The sequence below is a fragment of the Ostrea edulis genome, chromosome 5, assembly GCF_947568905.1.
Source record: "Ostrea edulis chromosome 5, xbOstEdul1.1, whole genome shotgun sequence".
Taxonomy (NCBI): Eukaryota; Metazoa; Mollusca; class Bivalvia; order Ostreida; family Ostreidae; genus Ostrea; species Ostrea edulis.
This window is the reverse complement of record NC_079168.1, coordinates 21,117,707-21,139,811: the sequence shown is the minus strand read 5'-3', so window position 1 is coordinate 21,139,811 and position 22,105 is coordinate 21,117,707. Positions and strand designations below refer to the sequence as shown.

General features: G+C 38.8%; 2 protein-coding genes across 3 annotated transcripts in view; one reads left to right on the top strand and one right to left on the bottom strand.

Moving 5' to 3' along the window:
* LOC125650493 (uncharacterized) overlaps nucleotides 1–14,986 on the bottom strand; it is a 26,450-nt gene extending 11,464 nt beyond the window's left edge. For both annotated transcript variants that reach the window (XM_056164405.1, XM_048878855.2), the window contains exons 1-5: nucleotides 14,839–14,986; nucleotides 5,592–5,699; nucleotides 3,129–3,197; nucleotides 2,939–3,038; nucleotides 2,283–2,399 (exon numbers count right to left, since the gene is read on the bottom strand). In XM_056164405.1, the coding sequence (XP_056020380.1) occupies nucleotides 2,283–2,399; nucleotides 2,939–3,038; nucleotides 3,129–3,197; nucleotides 5,592–5,699; nucleotides 14,839–14,922 (478 nt within the window). In that variant the 5' untranslated portion in view covers nucleotides 14,923–14,986. The remainder of the gene's footprint in view (nucleotides 1–2,282; nucleotides 2,400–2,938; nucleotides 3,039–3,128; nucleotides 3,198–5,591; nucleotides 5,700–14,838) is intronic.
* LOC125650492 (guanine nucleotide exchange protein SMCR8-like) overlaps nucleotides 14,954–22,105 on the top strand; it is a 27,741-nt gene continuing 20,589 nt past the window's right edge. Inside the window, exons 1-7 of the mRNA XM_048878853.2 lie at nucleotides 14,954–15,099; nucleotides 17,359–17,588; nucleotides 18,168–18,259; nucleotides 18,361–18,427; nucleotides 20,239–20,321; nucleotides 21,418–21,463; nucleotides 21,773–21,857. Coding sequence (XP_048734810.1) covers nucleotides 17,382–17,588; nucleotides 18,168–18,259; nucleotides 18,361–18,427; nucleotides 20,239–20,321; nucleotides 21,418–21,463; nucleotides 21,773–21,857 — 580 coding nt within the window. The 5' untranslated portion in view covers nucleotides 14,954–15,099; nucleotides 17,359–17,381. The remainder of the gene's footprint in view (nucleotides 15,100–17,358; nucleotides 17,589–18,167; nucleotides 18,260–18,360; nucleotides 18,428–20,238; nucleotides 20,322–21,417; nucleotides 21,464–21,772; nucleotides 21,858–22,105) is intronic.

Genomic DNA, 22,105 nt, shown 5'->3' with positions numbered 1-22,105 from the left:
TACTAAAATTGTGAATTTGATGAACCCAGGGGTAGGGGTTTTGGTATCAGGGTGGGGCCAAAATGGTCAGTTATTAAATGTGTGAATGATAGATCCTGAACTTTTTCTTGATAACTACTATTCCAATTCTTTTTAAATTTGGTAGGAAACATCTTTGAGACAAGGGGGACATAAACTGTAAATTTCACGATTCCTACACCCCAGGGGGCCTTAGGGTCCGGGGGAGGGGCAAAAACTGCCCAATTTTCATAAATCTTATCTACAACCGCAAATGTTTAAGAAAAACTAAATGCATAGTGCTGTAGAGCAGGAAGACCTCTACCAAAATTGTCAATTTTATGATCCCCGGGGTAAGGATTCTGACCCCAGGGTATGGCCCAACTTACTATATAGTGTTTACGTGCAAAACACTTAAATAATATCTACTTTAGTGCTATTGATACTAAATTGAAACTAAATAGATATTTAGAAAAAGCAGGTAGCCCTTTACCAAAATTGTAAATTCCATGATCCCAGGGGTAAGGGTTTGGTATTAGTGTGGGGCCAAAATGGTCAGTTATTAAATGTGTGAACAATAGAAATTTTAACTCCTTGATAACTATCATTCCAATTCTTTTCAAATTTGAAGCATCTTTGGAATAATGGGGACATAAACTGTAAATTTCAGGATTCCTGCACCCCTGGGGCCTTAGTGGCGGGGCAAAAACTGCCCAAAATTTACCAGTTTTAAAAATTCTTTTTCTCTACAACCGCACATGTTTAAGATATAAACTAACTGCACAGTGATGTAGAGCAGGAAGGCCTCTACCAAAATTGTAAACGTCATGATCCCCGGGGTAAGGGATCTGGCCCCAGGGCAGGGCTAAACTTACTATATAGTGTTTATGTGTTTAAAAAAAAAAATTAAAAATAACATTTTTTTTTTTTTAGTGTTATTGATACTAAATTGAAACTACATGGAAATTTAGAAAGAGCAGGTAGTCTTTTTCCAAACTGATCCTCAGGGTATGGGTTCTGACACCAGGGTGGGGCCAAACTTAGTATATATTATTTATGTGTAAGTTTGCTTATACTGTATAAAAATCTAAATGCATACTTAGGAATAGCAGAAAAGGATGCACTAAAAATGAAGAATTTTACAACCCAGGGTTTTGACTCTAGGATGGGTCCAAATTAGTAATATCTTTTAATGTTTTTTAAAATGTGAATACACCTATGATAATATTTAAAGCTTTTCATCAGTGTATGCATTTTTGAGGGCAATGAAGTTTTAAGAACACATCTTGTTTTATGCTGTTGATGAACATTATAATTTAGCTTAGATATTCAGAGCAGGAAATTTTGTCTAGATGTCATAGCCCTTGGGAGTAGTAATACTCTTTCAATAGTACTCAGGTGACCGATAAGGCCTGTGGGCCTCAAGTTTGAATTGTTTGTACATAGTTGGATGAGTGAATGTTGACGATGAATTTTCCACCATATATATCGTCATTCACAGAATTTTTATGTTTCTTGTGACATGGAGGGTCGTGGAGCTTTCATTGTTAGATGTACTTGTCAATGTGTTTCTTCAATCTGTATTTGTGTTGGACTCGTTTTGTGTACAGTTGAATGTGGCGTATCCCGAGTTCAATTGATATATAGAGTTAGAAAGTTGATATCCATTAAATAAAGGATTATGTATATGTGTGATAAAAGAGTGTGTTTGCTTCCTGATGTGAACTATTGGGTTTTCTTACACTCAGAAAGATTTACACAGTAAGACATGATCAGTTCTGACAGGGGGGGGGGGGTCAAAAACGATTTTAGTTCATGTCATCTATTAATTTTTTACAATCTAATTTTGTTTCCTTGATCATAGGTCAAGAATTCTGACCAAGGTGAAAGTTGCAGATAGAGATAATGGGACTACAAGGAGACAGACAATCTAAAATTTTGTCTCAACTGAACGTGACCATACTTGTGAACATCTTGTTTCACAAACTGAACGTGACCATACTTGTGGACATCTTGTTTCACAAACTGCGTGCTATTTCCAAATACACAGTATGCTGTATTACACGCGCCATCAAACATTGTGAGAAGTATTCAGAAATTTGTTGTAAAATCGAGTACAGCATTTGGTTTCAAAATTGCGTTAAGGAAACAGAATTACGTATCTATCCAGGAATGGTAAGTGAATAATACTAAAATACATGTACATACATGATTTGAATAGGGACCTACTCTTCATTATAGTGTTAATGGTTAGTTCCTACTTGTATATGGAGAGAAGTTATTACCGTAAGTAGTGTTGAGACAGTATATGATATCCCCCTTCTCCAGTGGAATGTTGTGGAGTACCGTGTTGATGGCGTTAGTAACGTTGTTCATCAACAATAGGTCTTTAGGGCGGCATCCTTAAAACATGAATTATTCGGGTCCATTAAACAAAAACGTTGGTTATATAATTATGTCAATAGACATGAATGGGTGTGTGGATACTATTACTGCTAGAGCTATAATGTAGGATTTTTAAAAAATATTACAATCTTGAAATAGTCATGCAAGAATACGATGATACAGGGGAAAAAATGCGCCATAAATCAAAGCTTTTAATAAGAGAGTGGATCTGTAGCGGTCTGGTCCATCTTACTTCCCCTAGATAGCTACAGTTCTGCAACTACATGTAGTCTTATCTGTATAATCCAGTAAACGCGTGTAACTTAAACGTTTGGTAAAAACACAAAATGACATGGGGACTTGAAAAACAGATACGATAGACATAGAATTCACGAATTTAGACGAAAAAATTTATTCCACAATAACAAAAGGGGTGGATCAAAGGGTATGCGAGTCCACACCTCAGGTGCGTGTGTCAAATATACCAATAATAAAGGCATGCACATACAGTATATGTACTTGTTACAAGAAAACAAACTTTATAATAACCACACACCAACAAACTTCGCCAGTCGCCGTGTGACGTATGCCATGTGGGGCAAAAGGTCACGGTCAAAGAATCTCAGTGGCTGTGTTTCTGTGTATCTTTGCCATTTCTGAAATCCAAGTTAATGATAATTATTATACATCAACAAAAGTTTATGCAAAGTTACTACACGAAGTAAAAGAACAAACTTTCTATTTACCTGTGCATAATCCAGTGTTTCTTTCATAACGGCTCCAAATGCACCATGGTTTAAAAATGTACACTGCTTCTAAAATAGAAGTGCGGATAAATCATAAAAAAATTAAATGTGGAGCTTCAGATGTATATGCAATATGTCAGATGAATTATGTGTTCATATAACCATGAAGATTGTGCACGCCTCTTGTGTTTGGTCTTTTAGAACATAAGTACTAACAATTTAGATCATTAAATGTAATTTTAATCATGCAAATACGAAGATTCACATCTGGAACAAGGTACAATTTAGATCTATGCTTAGCGCTCAGGGCCGTAGCAGTGAGGGTTCTTTAACGTGCCAATGCCTGTCGCGACACGGAACCTCCGTTTTGAAGGTCATATCCGAAAGACCAGCGACTCCCACTTTTAAATGCCGAGCGTTTGGAGGAGGGGAAATCATTACCAATGTTTACGTCCTAGGATTGACGCGGTCATGACAAGAGCGGGGCTCGAACTCACGTTCTCCCGGTTACGAAGCGAATGCTCTACCACCGAGCTACCACGACCGCATTTCCTCTTGGAAGGAATTTACAAGGTATCTCATTTGATAAAACATGAATCTCATCACACAAAGACATATTTTGTAATGAAGCTTTCGTGCAAATGTAAACTTCTTTGGTCCAATAATTCTTAAAGATAATATCTTTAAAGATTTTCTTTATTAGTATGTAAAACTTTGATCCCCTATTGTGGCCCCATCCTAGCCCCAGGGGTCATGAGTTTTACAAACTTGAATCAGTAATATGTCAGGAAGCTGTCATGCAAATCTCAGCTTTTCTGGCTCAGTGGTTAGTGCGATGGTCTGCGCCAAAGTGCGATGGTTTGTTAACGTTACGGACGTCAAAGTGCCATGGTCACGCCAAAGTCCGATGGTGCGGTCAGTAACGTTTGTGACGTCACGTCATTGTAACGTCATTCTTGACGTCTTTCAAAATAAAACCAAAGAAATGCAACATGGACGACAGCAACGGCAAGGTTTACACTGTTGAGGATAGTGGGAACGGCAAAGTACATTTGTTGTGGAACTATCTACTTCGCCCAAACATTCTTTAATCCATGATCATTTATTACTTGTGACGTACACGTAATAAAATCCTGGCGATATGATATAATGCAAAACATTCTATATGATTTCGCTTTGGAAAATTTTGTTTTTAATACATGTAACACGACAACTAAATGGTAATGTAATAAGTTCTTATTCTTATTTTTGTGCATGGATTTTGCACTGATATTTTGGTGAAACAACACACGTTTGGTTCAGTCTGTACCAAAACGCTGTGTCGTTTACAAACCGATGGATTTCGGCATGCCACACCATCGCACTTTGGCGTGTCAGACCATCGCACTTTGGTGCATGAGTGTGGACCATCGCACTTTGGCGTGTCACACCATCGGGGTTTGGCGCAGACCATCACACCGTGGCGTGACCATCGCACTTTGGAGTCCCATCGCACTTTGGAGTCCTACATATATTTGTATGTAAAGCTTTGATTTCCTATTGTGGCCCCATCCTACCCCTGGGGCCATGATTTTAACAAACGTGAATCTGCACTATGTCAGGAAGCTTTCATATAAATCTCAGCTTTTCTGGCTTAGTGGTTCTTGACAAGAAGATTTTTTAAAGATTTTCCCTATATATTTGTATGTAAAACTTGAATCCCATATTGTGAGCCCCATCCTACCCCCAGGGGCCATGCTTTTAACAAACTTGAATCTGCACGATGTCAGGAAGCTGTCGTGTAAATTTCTACTTTCCTGGCCCAGTAGTTTTTGAGAAGATTTTTTAAAAAGATGTTCCCTATATATTTGTGTGTAAAACTTGGATCCAATATTGTGGCCCCAACCTATCCTCGGGGGTCATGCTTTTATAACAAACTTGAATCTGCACTATGGCAGGAAGCTTTCATGTAAAATTCAGCTTTTCTGGCTCAGTGGTTCTTGAGAAGAAGATTTTAAAAGATTTTTCCTATATATTTGTATGTAAAACTTTGATCCCCTATTGTGGCCCCATCGTATCCCCGGAGGCCATGATTTTAACAAACATTCATGTAAATTTCAGCTCTTCTGGCCCAGTGGTTCTTAAGAAGATTTTTAAATGACCCCACCCTATTTTTGCATTTTTGTGATTATCTCCCATTTGAAGGGGGTATTGCCCTTCATTTAAAAAAACCGTGAAAGCCCTTCCCCAAAGGATGTTATTGGCCAAGTTTGGTTAAAATTGGCCCAGTGGTTCTCTAGAAGAAATCGAAAATGTAAAAAGTTTACAGACAGACGGACAGACGACGGACAACAGGCGATCAGAAAAGCTTCCTTGCGCTTTCAGCTCAAGTGAGCTAAAAAGTGTAAAGTTTCCGTCATTTGTACATTTCAACGCATGGACATAAACTTCAATGAACATGTATGAAAATTGGAGATCACAAACCTCCAGCAGTGTGTGTGTTTCTCGAAATTTCTCGCCAAACTCTATATCTTCAGAGACAAAACTTGGAATTTCCAGACCCCTAGGAAAGGCTGGTGGTTCATACTCTTCCTGAAAATAACACTCGATTTGTATCATTGATTCATGTGTCATTTATCAATTTGCTTGAGTTTTCGTAATGTGAAGAAATTGTCATCAGAGGCAAATCACTTTTAACGACCCTTTCAAAATTGATGAAAATGAAATAATTAAATTTAAGTTTTTATGAGCAAAACGAATACAAGTTACCGCATGCAATGTAGTTTATTCCCATGCTGTCTCCAAACACAGTGGAGAAAATTTATAGAGAATTACATACATGTAGAGATGGATAATATACTTGGGCATCACCGAAAACTTACAAGTTCCTTTTTTCTATTTCTTTTTAGGAATTTCATAGTTGTACATATTGCAATCAAATCATTAAGCTAAAACCATCTATTAACCCATGCATATTTTGGTATAAAGTGGCCTTAAGCTCATCGTCGGAAACCCATGGTTGATTACGCTTCGTTCCTCTCTCCATCACCCGTGGGTCCCTCGTTCTCAAGAATAAATATATAAAAATATTGTCCAATCAAAGTAATCGTTATAGTAACGGAACTCTTCTGTTTTTAAAGGTAGCATTAACATTATTTTGCTATCATAATTGTATACCGATATTGAACTGAAAGTGTCTTGTTGGTTGGACAAATTCCCTCAGGGTATACCATAAATGCCCAATCAAATTGCCTCATTAATTATTCATGAGAACAAGCGAGTAGAAATGAATGGACCCAAGGGTGATGGAGAGAGGAGCGAAGCGTAATCAACCGTAGGTTTCCGACGGTGCCTCAAGCTCTACTCGTATTTCAATCAGAAAATCTATTATAGTATTACAGAGCATTGTAACATATCATTAATAACTGTGTTCAAGTAAACAGTGAACAATAATTTCTTTTTATGAAGGGAGGATACAAGGATATTTCTAAACAATACTCGTGCTTTTTGGTGTACTAACAACACACCTAGATGAAGAAATGTAGCTCTCAGGATGGGGAATGTCCCATTGCTATAGTTATCATTATAAAATATGAAATAGAATAGGATGGGAAAAAATTAAATATATGGCATAAAACATTAATTATTGCTATATCATAACCTCGCTCCTCTAAATCCGCCAATGTTTGGATCGTAAGTACAAAATTTACGTAATACTCTACAACAATGGTCCCGAATCGGAAAGAAAATCTTGTATTCATCCAATTTAATTCCAGCTGCTTCCTTGACTCTACTGTCATGAGTTGTTTGCTATCTTCGCTAGCTGCTCTCCTCATAAAGAAAATACTGTATCAGAGAAGTATATTTATTTTCTCCCTCAGTGCCCTCGTCCGAAAATAAATGTTTTCTTGACTATTTGATAATAAAACAAAACAGAAAAAAAACTAAGAGAAATACAAGATTATATAATCATATGAGAACAAAGTTATACAAATATAAATACATGTACATCATTTCTAGAGACAGCTTTCCACACTTTTTTTCCTTCTATCGATTAGTCTATTTGTTATATGTTATAGTGATAGGTCTGGGAAATAAAAATGTCATAAGCCAAAAAAAAAAAAAAAAAAAAAAAAAAAAACAGAAAAAGTGAATAGGTTGGTTTGCGTTCGTTACAAGATCGCTTTTAATAAGGAAACATCAAATCGACAAAGCTGAAAAATCACCAAAGAAAACAGATGAATTCAAAACTGAAAATGGGCTGGGTGGGAGGGAAGGCTAAGGCACAGATATACATAAGCGACCTTTGTTGCTTGTAACGAACCTCGCACTGCCCGAACACTGACCAGTAGTAATATATATACTAAGCACAGAAGCGCTCGTGCATGAGCTCAAAAACCCGCGAAATGTATTACGGAAAATAACGAAAAATGACGAAATGTAAAACGTAAAGAAATGAATGTCCTTTGACCTGACACTCGACTGTTTCCGTAAACTCCAACGTTTACGGATAAAGCCGACCAACTGACTGAACAAAACCAACACTTAATGTAGATCCCCCCCCCCCCCCCCCCGACGTTTGTGTATAAGAAAAAGATCCTCGTCAGATGACGCTAAACTATTAAACAAAAACATGGGAACGTGTGTTTCTACTTGTAGTAGTGCCTCATTAAAACTCGAGCGAGGTTCCACTCACTAGTTGGTGTTAGAGCTTACATTCAATGTACGTGATACAGTTTTGCTAGGAAGAGTCGAAAAGAAAGGCATTTTAACACTTCCTAAAAAAGACTGAATCTGTTTTTCTTAAAATGGATCTATTTAGAGTTCGCTTCAAAGTTGCTTTTATCATCTATGGACGCTTGCATTGCCGTCTTTTGAACTAATCAATGAGCATCTCAGTCAGAATTTCCATAGGCCTCGCTTTCAGTTTAGAAATATTGAACAAAGCTTATACTGAATACCGATCGCGACTAATGGAGTTCTGAAGGCCACTCACCATTTCGAAAGAGGGCAATAAAAACCGTGGTGGTACCTCGGTCCACCTTCAGAATTGGGTGATAAACGAAATTATTTCTGGTAAACATTAGTGCTGATATTGTTTACTTGCTGAATAGTAGTTGTTTAAGAGAAAATACGAGATTTGCCACTCTGGTTTATCCTATTTTCCCCATAAGGTTATAGTTCTGCAGCTATGCAACATTGTTTATACTCCTCCTAGGCACCTGATCCCACCTCTGGTGTGTCCAGGGGTCCGTGTTTGCCCAACTTTCTATTTTGTATTGCTTGTAGGAGTTATGAGATTGATCACTGTTCGTTATCTTCACCTTGCATGAAAGACATATATAAGACATGTATACATGTATATGTCTTTGATTTTAAAATTATAAACTATGGAAGCATGCAGTAATGTATAATCGGCGAGTTCATTACACTGAAATGCCCCATATGATAATTTGATAATAAAATTCAACTAAACATTTTATTTTCTATCCCGTGGGTATCCGGGTTCGAATAGGTCCTCAGTACCCCCTTGCTTGTCGTAATAGGCGACTAAATGGGGCGGTTCTTCGGATGAGACCGAAAAAACTGAGGCCCCGTGTCACAGCAGGTGTTGTACGATAAAGATCCCTCGATCCCTGCTTAAAGGCTATAAGCGCCGAGCATAGGCTAAAATTTTGCAGCCCTTCAACAGCAATGGTGACATCTCCAAAGTGAAAGATTCTCGAATCAATCTTATTCTCTATATTCATTCTTAGTGTTATACATGAATAATTCCAATGTTATTTATTACAATTGTTTTGATTGGGCAAAAATAAAGCTGAACAAGAGTTTACACATCTATAAATCCGAAAACGCGATGTATTCATACACGCCTGAAAACGAAAAAACATAGTGCGGGGAAACTATTCAAATTTTTGCAATTGTTTATAAAGTGAATGAATTGGAATTATAAGAATCAAACATTCGCACTTTAATTCAGTTTGTGAGTAAAATGTCCGGAGTTTACACATCGATACATTCTTCAAAAAGAATGTTTAATCCTATAATATATATCACTTGAACAGTACTATTATCGTCTTTGTCCAATATACGTGGGTTCCCCTGAGGGAGGCTGACATCATTTGGTCTCTGTAGGATCTGTACTATATACCAAATACCGTTTCGTCCACAATCGTGACTAGTCTGGTGTGGGTATCCCGTTAGAATAAAACACTTGCATCCACTGGACCGTGTGCAAATCCCACGTACGGCCTACATCATTACGGTTACTGGACGAGTCGTTCTGAGAATGACTCGCCCCAAGTACTACACTCCCTGTTTTCTCCGAAAGGACACGGTCCACAGCCTACTTTGGCGTGAACGTGGGAATGATATATTTTAATTCAAATTGGATGCCTAACACCCATCCCTTGGGTTAAAACCAGGTGAGCAGAGCTGACGCCCATCAGAGAAAGGCAGCAGGACACAAGCGCCCCCTAGAGAGGGTTAATGGGCAGTTCAGAAGTAGAGAAAGAGTTCAGCGATGCACGGCAACCTTTACCATTCTGTCGCCAGGTACACCCAAAAGTACCTGAGGGATCCTGGTTGTTGGGGTACTCAACATCCCAAGTCCATTCCACAATGTGACCAGGTGGATGTCCTCTGTGTTGGTCCCCTGTCCCCAGAGTACGGATCTCTCCATTAACGCCCTCCGGACCCACAAGATTTCTCCGGTCCCACAAGTCCCTAGTGAGGCTATCCTTGCACTCGTCTATCAGCGACAGTGAGAAGACATCCTTACAGGTAACATGGTTAAACTTGATAGTTCAGGTACCACTTAGAATTCTCATCCTGACACCCACTTCAAAATAGAAGGTTGAATCACTCTGGCTCAATACATTTTCTTTAAGTAGGCCTCCTCTTCATCAACAAAGAAAAGGAGGTCCTCTCACTACTTTGCATCCTCTCCTGGATGAGGGCCGTATTCCAAGTCTCGATCCATAGAGTTGCCAAAGGGCGAACACATCCTGGAACTCGGGTCAAAAGGTCAGATAGTTGAACTCTCTCATACAAGGTCAGATTTCCCCAAGAGCGTTCCAGCAAGTCTTGCAAGTGTTATGGAGCTTCCTACTCCCCGTTCACCTCCTGGCCCATCTGCCAGAGATTGAACTTCCCTGTTCATGTAAAGCACATGATCATGGGGCCCAGTCCCAACTGCAACACTCAGTACACTCCCTTCCTGCAACGTCACATTTCGATTCGAAGGGTTCACCAGGCAGATCTAAGGAGTAATTCCCACTATCATGGTAAGTGTGGGATATCTACAGAACCTCCCAATGCTAGGTACCATCATACAGTCTATCAACTCCCTACTGAAGTGATAAGGACATAAGGCTACAGAAATGGCGGGGACACACACCATCCAAGCCAATAACACCCTAGCTTCATCCAAATGTTCCACTTTGCCGAAAGGTCATCTGCTTCTCCTCTCCCACCATAGACAGAGTACTGTGCTCCTGGTCAAATTTCGCCCTGTGTCCTCGCAGGGAGTTTAATCCAAGGAACATGGGGTCTTTCAAGGGAGCAACATACAGGTCCACATCATGGGCATTCTCCCCTACTTAGATGGAGAATGGGCCCGCAATTAGTAGGGCATCTGCACCACCTTGCAACAGAGTGATATGCCGCTTGATCGGGAACTTGAAACTAAATGAGTAGTACTGTTCCATCCTAAGCATGCTCACCTCCACCCTTATATCCACCATGACCTCCACAGGTAATTCCTGAACCAACAGCTGCACAGTACATCCCGTGGAGGGTCTGACTAATGGTAATGCAATGATCACCTTCCCCTGGAGTCTCTTTCTGGGGTATCGTTCCTGAGCCCTCTCATCTCTGGTTCTTCTGATCCTCTTTCCCACTCACCCAGCCCCACCTACGGGATGCTACCTTGATTCATATCCTCTTCCCTATCATCCATAGAAAACAAAAGTGGATAAACATTCTGGCTCCTTAAAACACACTGAAAAGCTCTAATTTCATTTAGTAACATCTCTCTTTCTTCTGTTAGGGGCTTCTGGTCCCCAGGTCGTATGACTATCTGCCTCTGCGCCCCCAGGGAACAATACACCAACAGTCTTCCATGGGGCACCCCAGATGATTCTTGGCGGTGAGAGGGCTTCCCCTAACTAGTAGGCGCTCGGCAACCGTCAAACCTATCACTAGCTCGAGATGATGGCCAATTACCACTTTTCACCCTAGGGGATCAAGGTTGCTAGTAGAAGGTACTGTCAGTTCCTTGTGCGCTTCCTGACTACTGATGCCCGTGAATTCCTTACAGAAATGCCTATCTATCCCGCACTTGAAACATGTCAGGGGAGCCCATTCTGTGGTTGCCTCTCTCAGTCTGGGTGAAATAGGGCAAGGTACAATGTACCAACGGGAAAGTCCCATGAGGCCTGTTATTGTCTCTCAGAGCAGCTTCCATGCATTGCATTTGGTCCAATCCAATATATCCCTGAGGTCACTACTGGAGTCCCGGTCTTGTTAAGGGTCCTGCCCCCACTTGGCATACTTTTGGCTTTGGGGCCAACTGTGGTGAAAAGACTGGAAACACTGCATCCATTCCACAGACTTCTCCACCATTTTAGGATGACCATCCAAAGCACAGAGCCCTGCACTATGGTCCCCTAGCACAGTTGGGTCATTGCTTGAGAATGAACATTAGATAGAGTCGGGAACAGGCGGGTTACATGTACCAACATGATGATGTGCTCCACCCACTGTCTCAAAATCTTGCCACTTGACTGGGGGGCAGACTGGCAATTCAGCTGGTGGATGATATCTGGTGCTGAGGACCCAAACCTCTTGTCAAATTTCCACAGGATGTCTCTGAGACCGAGGTTGGGCGAGGTCTCCAGCAGCAGAGTATAGAGGTCACTAGCGGCTCCCTCTAGAGAAAAGCAGAAGCGATCATGTTGCTCATCTTCTGTCCACTGTTGACTGCGGGACAGTCTGACACACATCATCAGAAATGATTTCCAACTCGCCTTGCAGTCATAACGCAGATCTTTATATTTTGCCTTACTATGAGTCTGAGGGACATACACGTTTGATGATGACGCTGTCTGTATGGGGTACCGGTGAACTGGGGCTGTCAAGGCATACAGGTAGGGGACAGCTGTTGCCCAAGGAATTGGCTCTGGTGCTGCTGCACAGGGCCTGAAGAAATTCCCATATCCCACTCCCCCCATCCCTTCTGGATTGGGTAGCCACTTTTGGCATCTGGGGTCCACCACAGCTCTGGGTTGGGGCTACTGTTGACATGAATGGTCCACCATAGCTCTGAGTTGGGGTACTGTAACTGTTGAATGAATGCTTCACCATACCCAAGTTCAGGCCATGGTTGACATGAATCTGATGGTCCACCATGCCCCTGAGTTAGGGGAGCAACAGGTGATCATCCCTGCACTCAACACTGGGTGTGGTGTCCAAGGGTCCTGGGTGTGAAATGGTGCTTAGCTGGTGAATCAAATGGGTGTATGGTTGGTCTAGGTACATCAAGAGTCTTGTGCCCTGGCGCCTGTGGCTGTAAGGCAGGGTATTCGCGATAGAACAGTGCAGCATGCTGAACAAGGGGTGTCGCCACGGGAGTTGTTCAGTCATGGTTGACAAGTGGCTAACTTCCAATACCCCATTACATGGAAGTCACAGCATCATACAAACCCGCATGATTTGTTGTCATGGAAATGCGAGCCCTATTCTTTAAACTCTGAGAGTGGTCAGTGTATAAACCTGACCTAGGGGCATCTACCCCTAAATCATACACAGGTGATATCTCACTATGGGAGGATAGTGGGTGGGCATACAGGGGAGGATCCAGGAATTGCGGTTACGGGGGGCGCCACTTAATGAGGCAGGGGGTTGGGGAGTTGCCTTGAGGCCCCCAGTAGGTCCAGGGCAAAGCCCTGGTGGGGGCCCAGGGGGCGAAGCCCCCGGAAGCTCCTGGGTTTTAGAGGACTTGAAATATGTCACCTATTTAGTCATTTGTACTATTTTCTATCATTTTAATAAGGTGAAATTAATAAAATGATGCAAATTTTAAGGGTTTTTGTAAAAAATTAAGTTCTCCCAATATAGTAATTCAAGAAATCAAAAGATTTTACCATTTATTTCTCCGGGAGTGGAAGAAATTATTGCTTCTTTTATCATTTAGTACATTTTACTGAACAAGACACCACGATTTACCTTAAATTTGCAAATTTTACAGGGAGGGCCCCGGCTGCATCCCCCCCCTCAAGTCCACCACTGGCATAGGGTGAAACCTCTAGGTAGTGACCCCTTCTGAGGCACTGGGCATGGGAGTGTGTTCCAACTCACCCCTATACCAGGGAACCTAATATCCCCTATCTGCAAGGAGCACTTGGGGTCTCAATTACCACCCGAAACTCCAAAGAAACACAAGTGGACTAGTAATCACCATCGCATGTAGGTAGTGCATGGGTAACATTGGAACCCCTCCATGGGTAACATTGGAACCCCTCCATGGGTAACATTGGAACCCCTCCATGGGTAACATTGGAACCCCTCTATGGGTAACATTGGAACTCCTCCATGGGTAACATTGGAACCCCTCCCAGCCGTGGGCAGACCCTTGAGTGGAAAACTGGAAACATTCCAACCACCCAACTTGGGTTCAATCCAAGGCATTCCTAGCTGAAGGAGCAGGCTCCCCCTCCTACCAGAAGATCCTCCTCAAAGCCTAAGGCATACTACCCCCACCTCTCACAGATGTGATAGGGGTATCCAGGTCAAGACTTCCTCTTGTAGGACGAGACCACAAACCCCTTTGACTTGTCCACCGTCTCACCATGGGACCTTACAACTAACTCATTAAAACAGACTCCCTGCAAGACTAAACAGCATTCCCCTCCCCCAGGGTCTACTTGGATGCATACATGTACAAGTAGCGGGCACTCTGAGAAGCCTCAGACCTCTCTGGCATAGTGATACCTGTGTAAAATGACAATATATTTGCTGGCACCACACTCCAGTATGGAGCAGTAAACCCCCTCCACCCATCAAAATGCCCATGGGGTGACTCCCACCCCTCCTAGGGCTGTTGGATCTACTGGGGTAAGCTGGGAACGTCCGTGCTGTCGCCATAACCAAGAGTAGAAACAACATTGTGTAAGGACCAATCCATAAAGCAAAATAAAAAATGTGTTTTAGTGAGAAAATTTGATTAAAGAAGCTACTGATATTGCAATTTAATTTTAAAAAGTCAAATACAATCAAATGACACCCAAAAACTTGAGGGAGGCTGACTTCTTTTGGTCTCTGTGGGATCTGTACTATATACCACTTCAACCACAATCGTGACTGGTCAAGTGCGGGTGTCCCCACGCAATCACTGGACCGTGTGCGCATCCCGTGCACGGCCTACATCATTACAGTCGTTCCCATAGCGACTCGCCCCAACTATACACTATGTAAAGTGCAATAACAGTTACCATCGGCAGTGAACGCACCTAAGCATAATCATGAACAGCAAACGTTACTGTTTAACCTAAGTATCCAGTAAATGCTTTCTCATTTCAGTGGCATACTTGTCTAAAGAAATGTGTGTATATTAAATTTTTAAAAATTCTCTGCTCATTCGTGTGCAAAGAGAGACATAGCGTTATATTTTGTAGGCCTATAGGCCTATGTCCATAAAACACGGACACTAGCATCTTATCATACTACTTACATCAGATAAATGTATCAGGTCTTGTACATTTGAAGCATGAAACGAACCAAAATCACGCTTTACTAACTTCGCAGACGTTGACATTTTCTTCTCGTTCAGCCGGTGTGGAGTTTTGTGTACTGAACGGACCCATGAAAATGAAAGTAGGGGATTTCTACACTTCCGGTTGAAAGATCGTTTAAAACAATAACAATGGTCTCTCAAGAGATGCATGAGGGTTAAATATTTATTATTTATGTTATTGTTATCTTTGAATTTTAGGTAAGTAACATACTTGTAAACAGCAATGCTAAATTCAATCGGGAGTCCGATCTACGAAAAAAATATTTATTTACCAGCTGTTTAAACATTTTAACATGAACGTGTAAATTGTTTTCGAATTTATTTCATTCTTGAATTGTAAAATCATGAAAGTGACTTGAACAAGTTTATGTTGTTAAAATACTAATAACATTTGTCCTGGTTTATGAGGTGTAACCAGTGGCGGATCCAGGATTTCCGTAAAGGGGGTCCCACGTTGACTTGTAAAAGCCAAAATACTCAGCTATTTTGGGTGCCAAATCTGGAGTTTTCATCTATAAATGCCAGCAATGCACTGTAAATTTATGGCAAGGGGGGAGGGGGAAGCCTCCCTCTAAATCCGCCACTGGTAGCTCTTTCATACAGAAGACTAATGAAGGTGAACTTCAATGGTCAATTATCCATATCATATGTTCCATATTAACATGTGTAGTGCCATTAGTGGAAGAGTACCAGGTCATGTTCACAGACTCTTCCAAATTATGCATCCTGCAAAGTCACAACGAATAAATTCTAATGGCTAGGCTTGCATAAAATATGCTCGTCAAAACTGTAGATGTGAGTAAATGTAATGGACACTCTCCTACACCCCAACATTAGTTTTTGTTGTGTGTGTGTGTTTTTTGGGTCATTTTTAAAGAAAAAGAGATCGAATACAGTTAGCCAAAACTTTAGGCTGACTTAGTACATCTCTTAATGCCGACTTGGTGTTGCAGTTCTGCAAATTGTAACGCAAGTAAATAGCAAGATAACAATTGTTACTGTAGCATTATGAATTTGATGGAATTGAACACCAGTAAGGTGCCAAAAAATAAAATTATAGAATATAAATATTGTAATAAATTAGAAATCTACCATGAAATAACAATAATTTAAACTACATGTCCATTGGGATTAGCTCTCTGTAATATTGTTTATTTCCTTCGACGACTTTTGAACAGGGAAATATTGATAAAAACATAAATTTGTGCATACAGTTGGATATACATTTTGTAAATTATTGTATTTTTAATGTTGATCAATAATTCTTAATTTTTTTTTTTTTTTCTGTTGAAGGATAGAAAAATACTGTTTTTTGGTAGTTAGTCTATGATTTTAGTTTCTTAGATTATGGATATAACAACAAACAAGTTTATTACACGTGTGTAGCTGGACATGTAGAGCTCTAGAGTGAGGATGGCAGCCCGTTGGATTCTTGTTCAAGTTTCACAATTCACCATGCTCATATACACATCATGTCGTACTGCCAAACTAATGACATTTAAGCGTCAATCTTTATTGTATCCTTAATCAAGAAGTATGTTTAAGCAATCTACAATTAGTTGAATGATTATCTAGCTGTTGGGTCTTGATCTGACTGTTGCCCTGACTCTTACATATTGACATCTGTGATCTGAACTGGTCTTCCCTAACAATATTTAAAATTTAATAAGTCAATAATTTAAGCAGGGGTGCGAATCGGAGGAACCTCGGATTATATGCATACATGTATGTGACCTGTATTCTTATGATTGTAACACATGCAGTTCATATAGATTTGCACACAGTGTTACAATTGATTCCTTCAAGTCTTCAGAATTGTATCCACTTTCATGTAAGATACCTGGATGTGCCAGTACAGATAGGTTTTGTGTAAAACTGCACCTAAAAAAATGTCATGTAGATAAATAGTTTCTCCTGTGTTAAATTCCTGTAATGTTTGAATTTATAATGCTGCACAGTGGCAATATATTGGTAATGGTTGAATTCGGAAGTGAGATCTCTGGGAGTATGGTACAGACTACAAAGTGTTTTATGTATTAGTCATTTGCTACTGGGAGTTCACAAAAACTGTGAGAAGTCTGCAGTGTCCTTTTAGTGCATTAATTATCACATATTTATGTAGTCCAGGATTTGGCCTTTATATTTTGCTGTGAAAGGGCTTAAAAGCTAAGTCCTTTCAGAGAAAGATAGAAAGTTCTTGTGATGTCATTGCATGCTTTAAAATGACAGTGTAAACATTAAAGATTGAGTTTGACTATATTGAAAATTCTTTGATACTACTGTAATACTGTAAATGTATAATCTTTATTTACACACTTACATACTAGGCAATCAAAAGCTTTCTTTCATATAGAACAGTTTTCTTGTAATGAAAGAGTAGAGTTAGACTTGAGTTTTTAAGAGAAAAAACAATCAGAATTTATATTGTATTAATGTTAGTTCTTTCTATATATATAGGAAAGTAAATTTTTGCCAAAAAAATGTTTGGGGCAGACCTTCCATTCAATATGTACATAGATGAAGAACCAAAGGCCAGCAATGGGTGGAACTTTGATTTAGAAGAGTATCTTATCCCCAGTAATCTGGTTCCCCACCCATGGAACCGGCAGTCTGCCAGTGAAACACACCTTGACATGGACTTCATTCTGGTGGCTGAATTTTCTGAACTAGAGGGACCAAGAGAAGTGGTTGGTACATGTACAGTACGACGCGCTTATAGTGAAATGATGTGGAAAAACGATTTTGATGCAATCGTTATGAATTATATATATATATATTTATAACTTCGGAGAATGAAAATCACTTCACTGTAAGCGTAAATTCATTATAAACATGCTCACTGTAATAATATTTTACTGTATATGTAATGATACAATATCATGTACATAATTAAAGGTATATGTACATATGTAAGTGTAACACATTTACAAGAATATATGTATATTACATGTATAGTTGTATACTTGTAGAGAGGGTATTATGATAATTTTTTATATCACAATTATATTTTTTCAGCTATCAACTATAGATAACAAAACCACGAGACCATCCTTGAATTTGTTTTTTGATATAATGTGATGTATCGTGATGTATTGTGATGTAATGTGACTGACTCGTTGATATCTGTCCCTCTTATTTTTTTTTTTTTGGTCTTGTTTTTGTCACCTTTTCTTGTTTCCGCAAAATCAACAGTTCTGAGATGCATGCTAATTAAAGTATACAGATGGTTGACTTTGTTTTTTTAATTTTATCGTTGAATTCTGTAGATGACCATTCCGAAAGGTGGGTCCAGCAACTTCAACATCACAGATTTCTCTGTCAGAATTATGTCCCTTGAGCATCAGACAACTACTAAACAGTATGCTTTTTTTATCATTTAATTTTTATAAACACACAGTCTATGAGATAATGTTGACCAACATTTGGTAAACAAATACAATTCCTTGTTTGTACTTGTAGAGGTTTTCACCTGATTGAAGATTCACAAGTTATGTTTTCGGAGATTAAAGACAATGTGTTTGCATTTGTAAGTATATTGTAATGTTTTTCTCTCAAACGTATAGGGCTTCACCATATGACAGGTGCCCCATAGTAATCACTCTGTCCGTCAGCACTCTCTATTGTATGTAATAACTGAAGTTTCCTTGGAAATATTTTCATAATTTGATTTTTTTTTTTATGATGAACAGTTCGATTAGGCAGAACTAGGAAGACCTCTTTTGATTTTCAGATTTATCATTGGCTTTTGTTTTTAGAGAGTTATGGGACTTAGAATTATTTTATATTGATAGGATAACAGGACATTCTATGGGGTTGGCACACAATAACTTGAGATTATTTAAGAAGATTTGTATAGAGTTTAAATGTAATGCTCTGATTCCTATTGTAATCACTCTGTCCATCTGTCTGCACTTTTTATGGCTGCATATTGCAATAACTTGTATGTTTCCTTTGGAAGACCCTTTTTGATTTTCAGATTTATCACAGTGTCTTTTCTGACTTGTGAGATTTTCAGATTTATTGCAGGGCCTTTTCTGACTTGTGAGATTTTTAGTTCTTTCGTTTTGTTCATAACAAATCAGAGTATAAAATTATTAAATGTTTTAGAAGTAGACTATGTTTATTTTGATTTATATTTATACATTGTATTACCGTACATATTTGGATATTTTTTCTATAGATTATATATAGTGTGCATTACTAGCTGTTACTGTACTGAGCTATAGAATAATGTGCACTATAAAAGCCCAGGGGCAACTTATACTTGCATACTTATTGCGACATCGCGTCTGTTTACAAATGATAATGGTGGACAGAAGCACTATGTCTGCATGCTTCTGAAAATGTAGATAAATGTGCACTTTTAGAACTAAAATTACATATTGCTGAATTAGAAAAGCATGTAGTAAAAAGGTTGTTAATACGCCGGTTTCGAGATACACCCGAGTTATTTCCCTTTGGAGAATTCTCTTACATAGTGAGGTGTGAAACAATTTGTTTACAAGCGGGAGTGGGACTAATATTCATCACAGCGTAAGTGAATGTACTCAGTGAGTTTCTCATACACTGTTAGATCACCTGAATTCGACTGATACACAAACTGAGTAAGTTATAAGTATTTAGGGAGTAATTAAATACATATAGAATTCTTATCATATCACGTTATTTTGATGCTCATAAATACCATATCTAAGATATTACTTGCAAATACGACATTGTTTTTATCTTTCCACTTTAGTAAAACATTTGTTTTGATACTATTTTGTATTTCCCACATTCACATATCAAATGAGAAGCCGCTTTTATTACATTTCATCGTCTTCCTCGTTGACTGTAGGTCCATTCTGTCCCACTTAGTCATTCAAAGTTCCACTAAATACACCTCCTACACAGAAGAGTTCGTATTTCAAAACCGGCGTATTGAATATTGGGAAATATGCTTGCCCTTGGCCTGTGCATGAATGCAGACTTTGTAAGCTTATTCCGCTTTACTGCACTAAGATTGTGGGCGAGCAGATTTCCCGATATTATGTCAATAAGTTAAACCTATGATTGAAACTTGTACAGTAACACACTTATAACAAAGTGCTGGGGACGAACAATTTGGATTTGTTATAAATGTAATTAGTTATAACCAATAAGTTAATATTATCTTTTAAAACTGCAGGGAAGGAAACTGCTGTATGCTTGAATTCATTCATTATAAGAGTGTTTGCTGTAACCATGTTTTACTGTATAAACAACCCTCACATTTATGATACCTTTGATAAACCTTTTATCTTTTGTAGATTAAATTTGCAAATTCTCATATAATTTTTCTGATATGCAATATTTTAGGTACACCATTTTGCTTTATACGACCGCCATGCTCGTGGATATGTGAGGCCTTTTGCCATTAGTTACATCACTCCTGATAGCAGGTACTTGCATATGATTACAAAGGAACCATTTCTAAAAGTGTGATTACATATGTAGATCTGTGAAGAATTAGAGCTAACTTGACATGTCATTTTAATTTTGAAAATTAGAACTTTAATCAGATAATTGTCAAAAGTATATGTCACATGTAATCAATATCTTATAATTTATTAACAAGACTGTCAATGAAAGTACTGTTTATTTTGACAATGACAGTCACATTGTGAGGTAGACTGGTTTTCACATTATGAGACATGTAGTAAGACATTAGAGCTACCCTTTTTCTTACTGACTTTTGGATGAAGAATGAAAATGGGTTGCAAGTGTCTAATGCTCAACAGTATCTTCAGGGAATCGCAATGTGCGTGTATGAGTTTGGTCCTTCATATATTGTAATACCATGTGTCTTATATACAATATATATATGAACTGCTTCAATATTACAACATTTTTTTTCAACAGAAAGGAAGTAATTAGTTATGCTCTCAGAGTGAGTCCAAATTAAGTTGGTATTTTGATCCTGTTTGAATGTACCACGGGGGTGGGTGGGGGTGGGGTGGGGTATTGGTCCTGTTGAGAGGCGTATAATTGATTTTTGTTTGCCATACTTATTATGTATATTATACGTTATATGATAAATGTATGTTATTATACCAATCAAAGGCATTTCTCTAAAATTATTCTTTATTGTTAGAAATATACACACAACCCTGGATTATTGTATGTGTACATATTTTATCGGGATTCTTATTTTAACATGTTTTAACGGTGAAACAAAAGCCCTACTTTATGTTTGCACTAACATATGAAAAGAAAATCTTTATTTATCTATCAATATCAAACACAGAACGAGTGCTGAATCATAAATACATCAAATCCAATTGTGCCTAATTTTGAGTATGAGGAAGTACACATACATGTACATTATATTTTTTTATCTGACTGCTGGGGGGGGGGGGGGGGGGGGGGGGGGGGGGCATTGACACATTTCTGTAGTCTTTATTGTGTTCAGTTAGTCTTCATATTTTCTGGGGTTTTTTTTATTTGACCCATCGAGTGCTATTAATTATATGCACTTCACTTCTGGTATATTTTTAGAAAATTGCTCCAGTTTTATGAGGAGATCAGTCAACAGATGAAAAAGGTATGAAGCGTTTTTTATTCTTGAATACATAATCATAAACTCTATTACAATGTATGTGTGTTTATGAGGGGGAGGGGGGAATACTTCATTATTTGATTCTAGCAACATGAATATGTACAGAAAGCATGTTGTAATAAGATATTGAAATTGACTCAGAAGCACGTGCAGTACATTCAATTTTGTTAAAGTTGAGACATTGAGTGATATTGCATGGATTTGCTTTAAGGATATGCAATAAGATGAAGAATGACTCTGTAGTTTGTGTTTTTGTTAGATGTCTGAAGGATTCATTCTGTGTGTTGTTTTTAGGTTGTGAGGTATTTAAAGTATGGGAACAAGCTGGTCTTTAAGAACAACTTAGAGATGCATCTGATGGACCTCCATTACACAAAAGGTACCAGTCATGCAAATCTTAGCAGTTTTCTGTTCAATGGCTTTTCTGTAGCTTTCTCTTTGTTTTAGACTTTTAACCTTTCATGTCAGGTTATTAAGGTACATTCAATTTAATTTTCTCATGTCGGCCATAGGCTTAGGCAGTGTAGGAAGTTAATACATAGTTAATTAATAAACACTTTTGGCTCACCTAGCTGAAGACCAGGATGCCACCAATTGGTGTCTGATGTCTGTGAAATTCACATCAGC